This window comes from Chaetura pelagica, unplaced genomic scaffold (assembly GCF_000747805.2).
Source record: "Chaetura pelagica isolate M959 unplaced genomic scaffold, ChaPel_1.0 scaffold364, whole genome shotgun sequence".
Lineage (NCBI taxonomy): Eukaryota > Metazoa > Chordata > Aves > Apodiformes > Apodidae > Chaetura > Chaetura pelagica.
The window spans coordinates 1,854,680-1,865,562 of NW_009953089.1; the positions used below are offsets into that span (position 1 = coordinate 1,854,680).

A 10,883-nucleotide genomic window follows, 5' to 3' on the forward strand; every position below is an offset into this window, starting at 1 on the left:
GTTGGTTGGTTTCCTTTTCCAAGCCGGCCAGGCTGAAGGTAAAGGAGCTCCGCGGGTTTATTTGCATTTTCTTTGCTGACTTCTGCTCCTCAACCCTCCAGAATGGTGCGTTCCGACGGGCTCGGAGATTCAAACCCCCCCCTTCCCCTTCCCAATGGTAGGGCCGAGGGCGGGTCCCGCCGCCGCTGGGAGTTCGCGGCCCTGCCCGGGGCTGAGGGGAGTGGAGCCCTTCCTGCCTCCCCGGGCCCGAGCTGCGTCTCCCGGGCCCTTCCTGCCTCCCCCCGGGCTTCAGCCCAGACCAGGGCTGAGCCTGGAGCTCCGGGACGCTGCATGTCAGGCGTTTGTCCCGTGGCGCCGCGGCCGGAGGCTGCTCACGCTTGGGAGCTTGTTCATGGCCGCTGTTTGTAAGCTGGGGCTTCCCTAGAGAAAAGAGGTGCGTGCGTTTTGCACTCCCTGTGCTTTAGTTTCCCCTGCTGGCGTTGCCTGAACGAGCAGAGGTCTCTGGTTACACAAGCAGGTCCCTAGGCCGGGAGCAGGGTAGTTCCCCACCTGAGGGAGGGAGCACAGAGGGAACGTTCCCCTTATCCAGCCCAGGGGCAGCATCAGCATTCGGCCAGGTGCAGAGAAGTGCTGGCCAGAGTGTGCTGACACGCATGGGCCCATGGAAATGGGCTGTGCTCAAGCTAGAGGGCCTGTGTAAATAACTTCCTTCAAAGTTAACCTGGGACTCTCTTGACAAAAAGGAGGCCTTTCCTAATGTTCTCCTATCTTGATGGGATCTTTTCGTTTTCCTGCCCTTCAACGTTGTAAATACGTGATAGGTTATTTTCTTTAATTTCTGCTTAACTTGACACCGTGGTCAAGTTTGCTCTGAGGTGAAAAAAAGATTAAAACACTTCAAGCCCTTCCAAAAGTGCTGTGGGATCTGTCAGTGAGCAGCTAATTTACTTCATATCTCAAAATAAATAAATAAATTAGTAAGATGTAAACAGTTGAAGCTGCACATTCCACCATGCACTGTTACAGTATGGAGAAGCTGAGCTCAAGAAATTTACAGTTAATTTTTCAAGCATTCAAACATTTAGCAGCTTAAGTTAATCAGTTCATTCATGCCTGTACTTAAACGTAGATTCTTGCAAACAGGTCATTGTATCTGTAAGAGTTAGTTATAAATAATGTTTACAAGTATCAATGGTCTCAGCGTAACGTGACAGAAGCCAGAAATCACTAAGGTAGACAGTAATGCACATTATGCAAGCACAAAGTTTGCCTGTGCAGCTGGAAGTGTCTGAAACTTGAGAAAACTTCTTGTGAACTCTGAAACTTGGAAGTCAGATTTTAGTTAGCTCATAAATTATTAGAATTCAGGAAGGTTTTCCTAAAACATATTGTGAACATAAGTCATGTGCATGTATTCAAAGCATAATGTAAAATTGTCTTGTGATGAATATTAACACTTATAAGCAGGTTTTGTGTAGGTAGGTGATATGTGAATATCATGCTTGCAAGCTTTTAACACAGCTTTGTTTAATACTGAAAAGTGTATGTTCATGTGTGTCTTTGTAAGATTTTAATTTCACTTGGTTTCCCTTTAATAGTGACAAAACTGGGGCAAACAACTGAAAATGTCATCCTATTTGGCTCAGGAGGCTCACCTTGCTAGAAGACATGAAGAAATGTAAGTAGTGTCTCGGTGTTGTGCCTGGCAGCAGCTTGTGTTGTGGTCTTGTGGGACCTTCCTCACTGCCCATGGCCAGCCTGGGGACCTGAGTCTAGGTTCTGCACAGAGCACAGTGCTATTTCAACAAGGGGTTGGTGTTCCAGGAGGTGGCACTCTTTCTTCATGAACTATTGGAATTAGCATCCCTAATTGCCGTTAAGGGTAGTCAGGTTGATGAGGTTTTTGACTTCCAATGGTGGTACTGGTTTAAGATCTCCATTGTTAACCTTCCATCACCATTAAATTCACATTTGGGGAAGGTAATTGGATTCTTTTGCTCTACAATTATAGAGTTGCTTCTTTGTTGCCCTGTGAACTCAGATTGTGAGGCAAACACAGTAATGATTCAGAAAAATCTGCTTTTCATGTAACAACTAGTACTTGCCAATGGGCGAGAGGAGTACAGATCAAGTCACCCCAGCCCACCCTGTCCTCTCTGTTCTGGGAGATTCAGTGCTTCTAAGCACCTTAGCATATGAGGACTGCTGGGTGCAACGTTATAGCTTCATACAAGCACAGCAGGTGGTGTCTTTCTGTACCTTTTCCCTCCCCCAGCACACCCACCCTACAGCAGGCTTAATTAGCCCCATAGTTTTGAGAAAACTGGGTAAGGTAAAAAGGTTATTTTCTAGCTCCTGAGCAAAATGTTCTACCCACTTAGCAAAATGTTTTCCTTTGTAGACTGTCTCAGAGATCAGAGCTGCTACAGCAGATGGAGACTTATCTAGGAGACAAAAAGACTAAAAAGACATGGCAAACTCAAGCAGCTGATGCAGCTCATAAAAGGAATGCAGCACTTTTAAATGTAAGTTTCTGCAACTACCAGGAACTGCACTGAAATGTCACTGTTATGTAGCTTGGAGAATTTTTAAAATGTGTTTGCTCTATAGTTATCATTTGAATTCTCCTATATACATTTCCTTCTTCTAGAACTTGAGCAAAAGTATTAAATGACAGGTCTTTATTATCTGATAGCTTCACTACCTGTTTCACATGCCCTTCTTAGATGAGCCTTGTGGTGGCAGCTGCTATTCTGTGGGGTTTTTTTCTCCTTAGTTTTTAAGTACATGTAGAGGTGCAACACATGCTATTTTATGTCTGCCTAAGGGAAATTAGGAGTCTGACAACAGTTACAGTACCATTACACTTTGATTCAAGATATGGGTGTATGGTTGGAAATGGAGGCTGACCAACCTGTAATGATTTGTCCAGGGTAGGAACTACTCTCCCACTATGACTGTGTGAAGCTGTGGAAGAAGTTCTTAGTTTAATGTTTTTCTTTGAAGAGGTGTAGAGTGACTTCAAGAATCTCACTTGCAAGTCTGTAAAAGCATTGTTTGGGGTTTCTGGCTCTTCCTAGTGGTGATACTGTTAATAATGTTAATAGTTGTTCTACATACCTGTTGTCCTATTTAGGTAGGGTTTGTGTTTCCTGCATAAATTGAGCAGACTTCTGAGAATGGGCAGTTAAAATCTAGGTTTGATGGCAGGGACTGAAATGCTAAAACCTCTTCTGGAACCCCACACCTTAGGCATCTGAGTTTGAAGAGATTGCACTTGACCACTGATGTGAGAATGCTTTTGAAAATGTTTGTTTGTTGTTCAGGAAAGAGCAGAAAACCACACCTCTTCTGCATTTTCTTTAAACTCTTACTTTTTAGGGGTCCATATTGCATGTATTATGTTTATTGAAACAATAAGCTTTACTCTAGAAATCTACAAGATATGTCAGCAGGGGTTTTTTTGTTGTTTTTTTTCATGCAGAGTCTGGTTAAGATCTTAAACGTTGACATTTTGGGCAGATATCATTCTCTTGCAGGCCCTCTTTGTATTTCAATAGAAGTTATATTTAAGGAGTGACAGACAAGGCAGTTCATCAGGGATGCCTTCTTATTTGTTTTGTGGCAAGGAAGATTTTTCAACTTGGACTCTGGTAAATTGGTGCATTCTAGGCTGGGACAATCAAACCAGTGGCTGGGGAGAAGTGGATGGTTTATTTTTTTTTCCATAGTTCATGCTCCATTGATTTAGCAATTTCACCCATTATGAGTCTCATTTTCTATATGGGTTATATAATAGATTTTTATTTTGTAAATACAGCTTTTTATAAATTATTTGTATTTTATAAATGCATTTTCAGTTTGCATATACAGGGGAACATAATCAATGCAGGTTATATTTCTGCATGCTGAGAGGTTGTTGTGTTGGAAATCTTAACAATAGCTCAGGCATATACAGAGTGTAAATATTTTTATAGTTAAACAGATATTTGCCATCTTCTGTCACATCCTCAAAATTGTTCCTTTCAAGTGTCAAAAATGTTGGTGTTTGTATGGAAAAAAAGCAAAAACATATGTATCAAAACAAATTCTGTTGCAGGATAAAGTAGCATAAATCAGTTTAAATCTATTAATTTTATACTAGTTTTAACAGGCATGCTCTCCTGCAGATGCTTTCTGATAACAGAAGAAAACAGGAAAAAAAAAATCTATGCAGAATAATATATGAGAAGCTTGAAAACAAGACTGATTAATGTGCCAGCTTCAGAATATTGTTCCTGATACCAGGCACTGTACATTTCACAGTTACCATGTGGAGAGTTGTTGATTTGGCCTACTCAAAAATACATGGACATGATGAAGTGTTATTTTTTTATTTGCATTTCTGTTTTTCTGCGTGTAAGCAAAATCGGTTGTTTTCACTGTGTGATCATAGCAAAAGACATTTTCCTTTCTCCCTGCTTATTGATATTTATGCACAGGAAAGCATTTCAAAATTAATTTATTTTCTAATCAGTAGGAAGCAAGGAGCTAAGCTTTTTTTTTTTTTTTAATTTAAATTTTAACATTTTAAGCACTTGTTCAGCATTTTAACATAATTACCAGAGTATATTCCTTGATGTCTTTAGAGGGAGACTGCAGATTAGGGAAATCTGTCATTTGGTACTTATATAATGTTGTTGTAATAAAAGCAAAAATTAGACTAGTATTTATAATCTAATTGATGACATTTGTTTGTCAGTAGTATTTCTTGTGTTTAGAAATATGTTTTACTGTGTAACAGCTTGTAACATGAAATAGAAACTAAAGAATATGCTATATACTAGTTAGTATTTGGAAGGTTAGACCAAATTTTCTTTCCTTCACAGGCATGTAGTTCTACAATTATTTAAGTGGGATTCTGGCAGGCTGATATCAATATAAGTGACAGCTGAATTTGGTCCCTTAAACATGATGCATGTGTCAGGCCATTCCATTTTACCTCTGGGGAAGGGTCTTGAATTGTTTGAGTTCCAGTCCTTGTGGTTTTAGGGGAAGCGTGGTAAGATGCTCTCTTTTTTTCCATACTGTGACACACTAGATTTGCTGGGCTTTTTCCAAGGTTTACACTGCTGATGTATTTATTTTTATATTGATGATGTGGATTTCTTTTTCATGCAAAGCTTCCCAGTTGTATAGACACACAAGATGTGCCATCTAATCTTTTCAGTAGTTACAGTTATTTTCTAAAGCATACTACACCTTCCAGCAAAAATTTCTTTCACTGTCTGTCATTAAATCAGGATTCTGAATGACAATAGACTGCACAACATACAAACTAGAGCGAGCAACAAAAAGACACATCCAATATCTAGGCTATGCCAAAGTGACCTTCTCTACTAAACATATATGCACAACTGATGTCTCCTTTCTTGCCTGAAAGACACTCATTTCCTATGACCATAAACATTCCAATTGCTTAGCTGAGTATATAAAGAAATAATGATCTTGATGGATGTTCATCCTTCCTGTGAAAATTCCTACAGGAATTAGGAAGAAGGATTCAGAAATGAGGTAAATCCTATGGAAGAATAGGAAGTGAACATTACTGCTTGATCCCTCTTTTCAGTGGGGTGATAACTTCTCCAGACTTGGTCTGAGCCATACTGATACCAGCTTACCTTGGTGCTCCTAGTTTTGTACCTGTTCTAAGTACATGCAACAGAGGAATTCCTTGCTTGGGTTTGTTAAGTCTGTGTTGCCCTCTGTTATTTCGATATCACGACTTCAAATGGCTTTCATCTTTGCTCATATTCCCACTTTATGTTTATCCCTGTTAGGTTTTTCTCACCTGAAAAGGTGCAGCCACTTGCTGTTTCTGAGGATTTGGATCAATCTGAGACTTAAGTTCGCTCGTTTTCAGACAACCTTTAGCTTCCTACAAGGCAGTTCACTTTGCTGTAAAAAAGGGAGAACAGTTTGGCTTGGATTAAGTTTGGAATCATGAACCAGAAAATACGTTCATACTGTAAAAGGAGTTATTAAAATAAGATTAACAGTGTAAACTGAATGAACTGGGTGCATCTGCAACACTAAGTTGAAATTCAGCTAACAACAAGGCTGTTTTTTTGCTTTTATTAATCATACTCAACTGAATTTTACTCATTTTTCAAACTTGAGTCGAGCAGGGTTTACTTATTGATGTATTGAGATTGGCTATTATTCAATAGGAGTAATCACGTTTGGTCTCTCCTGTGGATATGCTCCTCCAGAATCTCACTCTTCTTTTCAACGGCAGTGATGGTGAATATTTGGGAAGTCCCTTTGGGGAATTTCCTCTCTCATTTAGTTTTTCTGTTGTACTCTTCACACCCGCTCTCTGCTCCCAACTCTGCCATCTGCTATACTTTCTTTCCCCCTCCACTCTGTTCAGCTTTGGCTTCTTCACACCCCACTCCCACGTCCCTTTCTGTCTCTCTTCATCTGCCCACCACTCAATCTCTTCAATGTTTGGGTATGGAACTAAGCCCACAAGAATGGGTCAGAACTTTAAAAGGGGAGGGCGGTTAGTTTGGGGGGATGTTTTGATTTGTTTGTTGCTGTTGTTTTTTTGGTTCCTTCTGGGTTGTTGTTTTTTTTAGAAATGTATTTAGGCCTTTGTGAATCCAGCACGCATCCACTGGACAAACAGAAACCCAAATACTGATTTTTTGTGAGAAAGCTATGTGAGGTGCATTGTCATCCAAGTTTGTCTGGTGAACAGCTTGCTGCAGCTCTCCATTTTTGTGCACATGTTATGCATGCATATTAGCAAGTCATCTTTGTCTTGAGGAGTAAGGATCTTGCACATAATTTGCCTAGTTACTTTACAGTTACAGTAGCTAGAATACATAGTTCAGTCTTCATGCAGCACAGAGAAAGCCATTCTGTTCCCCCCCCATTTTTGTAAGCTTTAGAAAGCAGAATTTCACTGTAATATACCCTAGTGTCCAGAAAGAACAGCAGGTGTTTTACAGCAACAGTCTTGTGTGCTCATGAAGTTCGTTCTTATATCAAAAAGGTACAGCAAACATATTTAGAATCTATAGGATGTTAGTCTTCCTAGTACAAGTTGTATTCAGAATGACTAAGTAAAAGGTTTGAAATTCAGTGGTTTTATTTGAATGCTGTTTAGCTGTAAAGAGTTAAATTGTCTTTTTGTGAGTGTGTGCTTTCCTTTTAATATTCCTGGTGTTTCTAAAATGTATTTTGCCTGTGTTTTAGGATATACAAGCAGCTAAAAAAAAGCTGCAAGAAAGAGTAAAAAAATTACTTCCACATCCCGATACTGTTAAGTTAGAAGTAAGTCCTAGAATTCTGTCTTTTTATTTGCTGTTTACCAAATATTTTGCTTTTTTCCCCCCTGAAGCATGTTCTTAAAGTGAAAATAATTGATTTTAAAATCCAGTGACTGGTATAGCCAAAGGCCTGTGTACTGTAGCAAGCTGAACCTAAATTCTGGGGCAAGGTCCCTAGATTCTGGAGCATTCTGGTGGAAATATTTAGCAGCTTTCAGATCTATACGAATATCTGTTTTAAAATTAAGTTGGATATAAAAATTATTGTGGAGATCAGAAGATTACTGCAGTTATGTGAGAGCTATTTAGTTTGGTTTATATGGTCAGTTTGCCATAAATTATCATCTTTATAAATCAGGGTTGACAGTTTATCAGCATGAACAGAGAAACTTTTACTTCTCAGAGTTATTTTATGGTTTTATGAGAGCTTGTGAGAAGCACTGGTACAGCAGGACTGCTCACGTTTTCCTTCTTAACCTGGAATCCTAAAATATTATTGAAAGATAACAATGTTTAATAGGAAGTCACTCTGAAAACTAAGTATTGTCCTGACACAATGTAAAAAGTTCAGTTCCCTGGTCTCAAGACTGTTTTATCAGGCTTATCCAGTGATGAATGAATGATGAGGACAGGAACAGTCCTGAGAATAGGAGCACAGTTCTTCCTGATGCAAACTAAACAACTTAACCCCAAGGCCACTGAGGCAGATTCCTGCTTGTGTTTCTTGCACCAGTGGGTTGTGGGTAATTCCTTGTATGGTGGCTTAGCTCCCACAAGCACGGCAGTGTGGAGTGTTCCACAGTATTTTTTGTGCTGTCAGAGGAGAGGAAGGGGATAGATTTTAGAGCTGTCCTCCTGTGAAGAGAGGTGTATTGTATGTTAGTTTCACACCTACTGGGCAAATGTAGTAAAGCTTAGACCATCACTTAGGGGAGAGGCATTATTTCCTGTTCTGGTTACTGTGAAAAGTTTTTGTTGGCCATTGCACATTGTAAATAGCCTAATGCCATCACTGTGACAGGATGCACACTGAGGATGCCCATCCAATGAGATATATAGAAATATATATATATATACACACACATATATATACAAATATTTATTTATTTATTTTTATTGTAGGAATTTTAGGCAAAAAGGGTATTTTTTTTCCTGGATACCTGTATGTCTTGAATGATACTAAGGAAGATGATGAGTTACTAACAAATCTATTTTGTTTGTGTTCTGAAGTAGTTTGAAGCTCCTAGAGGACTTTCAAGGCACCTCTAGAATTGTCTGGATCAGTTTTGGGCTGCTGCTCCCTGTGTCCTGTGTTAGGTGTGAAGCTGCTTGCAGCATGTAGACCAAATTCTGCACAAATTGCAGAATGCAGAGGAATTGCTTATGGCTGCAGAGATATCTACACTCTGCAGCAGTGGTTGAATTTTAGAGAGAATAGAGTTGCTATTTGAAGGAAAAGATCCTGGTTCAGCCTTTTTTATACTTCTAAAGAGGAGTGCTATAAATAGTCAAAAAAGAAAACTTTCTTTCATGATTCAAAATTCCTGTGTGTGCTTTGTTCCAAAATGCTGCTGAGCATATTTCACTCAGCCATGTATGTGTCTGTATTAATATACTTTGAAAGTTATGGCTATAATGGATCCCCAGCTTGCTAAGTCGGAGTAGTTTTGTGTGACAGCACATATGCTTGTCAAAAAAGATTCTTTGAGTAAATCTGTTGAAGAAAATATTTTTGTAAACCTGCAAGAGCCATAACTGTTATATCTGAGTTACTTGTAAGGATCAAAATGATTAGCCAGGAATCTAATATTCTGCAGGGAGATGTTCAGTTTTGTGGAACACGTCTTCCACGTTGTATACTTAAGCAAGTAAATTTTAAAAAGGCTCAATACATATGTACTAGAAATGTTTTCTATTAGAAAATTACTTTTTTCTGAATGGACATCTATGTCTAGAAATATACTTACACTGTTGGATGGATGGAAGGCTTAATACAGCTCTTTGTTCCCAGTGGAAAAAGAATGATACGTGGCATTTCACTTCTTTAAAATCCTGCAAACAATTAAGTTATCCTTAGGACGCAAACACTAAAATGGTGAATGCTGATCCACACATAAATCACAAGTTGAATTTATTACTCAGTGGCACATTGTAATGCAGAAAAAGTGTTAGATAATCCACAGTGATAAGTATACAGCGCTTTTTTTTTCCTGTTTGTGATCCAGATACTGGAGCCAATTACTTTGTCAGTGATGTATCATGCCTAAATTTTTACTCAAATATTTTCAACTACATTACTGCAGGCTTTTCTAGGACAACCAATTTACATAGCACATTAAACAATTTTTTTCCACTTTAAATTTAGATTGCACTAACATACATACTTAAACATAAAAGCTGCTTTTGGGATAGTTTATTATCACCGAAAATATTTTGTTAAAGGTACTGTGAGGGTCTAAACTGTTGCTTACCACAAGAGGGCACATTCAGTCACGTCACAGTTCATGCTGCAGAACGAAATCTTTCCAGGCTTTTGCTTTGTATCATACAGGAAATTTGAAATTTCATGTGTAAGTACATTGTTCTTTTCTGTTATTGTTTCACTCATAAGTCAGTGTTTAATAATGCATTGCATATTTGTATTGTTTTTAAACTGACTGACTCAGATTTTGAAATTAAGTTTATTTTTTCTTATATCTTTCTCAGACTCTCTATTGGGCATCAGTCAAAGAATCTCTTCCCAAGTGGGAACAGTTTCTTTTAGGAAGAGCCGAAGTTCCTATTGGTTTTAAGAAAACGAAAACTACAAAACAGAACATGAGCTACCCAGAAGAAGATTAACAAAAATAAACACTCTGGTTTCATTTTGTTTTGTAGTTTATGTCTTGAGCAGACAAGGTCAGCCAGATCAGCCAACAGAATATCACACCATTAAATTGTAATGTAAATCATGCAGATGAAAACTGTATTGGATTATTTGCTTCCATTGTCACATGATGTACAAATCTTTATATTTGTGCTATAGTAGAGAAACAGTCCTCAAAGGGACTTCTGGGATCAAAAGTGAGCAACACTGGTGCATAGAAACCAAAGCAATTGCTTTTTCGGTATGAGAAGAGTTTTAGATTATTTTTAATCTTCTGCTTCTGCCTAGAAGTGCAAGAAGTAAAGACACATTTGTGCATTATCTTTCTTCACTGCAGTCATCTGTGCTGTGTGTGTCTTTGTGGCTGGGGGAGAAAGGAGGAATTCACTAGTAATGGGAAAGACAGGCTGTTGGCATCAGGCAGAGCAGCTTTGGTTTAGCACCAGAAATCAGTGTAAAAGCCTTCATGAGAGCAGTTGTAGAAAGAACACGCTGAATTTCTGCATCCTCCTCTCCCTGTTTTTTGTCATTGCCACTTTCATTTCTCCTACACCTCAACCCAGTAACACTGCTGCTTTTCCCAGCCTCCTGCTGCCTACTTTATATTTCCTGTCTAATGGGTGAGTAAAGACAAGAAAAAGTTAACAAATCTCTAGGTTATTTATTTTTTTTCTAGGCTGCTCTTAATGCTGTTTTCTTTA

At 38.8% G+C, this 10,883-nt stretch overlaps 1 protein-coding gene across 1 annotated transcript; it reads left to right on the forward strand.

Moving 5' to 3' along the window:
• The first annotated feature begins 1,625 nt into the window (after positions 1–1,625).
• Positions 1,626–10,157, forward strand: LOC104388182 (chromosome unknown open reading frame, human C3orf14). The gene is made up of 4 exons (XM_009997009.1): positions 1,626–1,678; positions 2,402–2,525; positions 7,243–7,320; positions 10,023–10,157. The coding sequence occupies exons 1-4, from the start codon at positions 1,626–1,628 to the stop codon at positions 10,155–10,157; spliced, it is 390 nt and encodes a 129-aa protein (XP_009995311.1).
• Positions 10,158–10,883: the final 726 nt, after the last annotated feature.

Excerpts from the sequence above, each read along its gene's own strand:
- LOC104388182 (XM_009997009.1), top strand. The coding sequence starts at position 1,626 with ATGTCATCCTATTTGGCTCAGGAGGCTCACCTTGCTAGAAGACATGAA. Across the intron at positions 1,679-2,401 it reads GCTAGAAGACATGAAGAAAT|ACTGTCTCAGAGATCAGAGC; the intron begins GTAAGTAGTGTC and ends TTTCCTTTGTAG. Across the intron at positions 2,526-7,242 it reads GGAATGCAGCACTTTTAAAT|GATATACAAGCAGCTAAAAA; the intron begins GTAAGTTTCTGC and ends CCTGTGTTTTAG.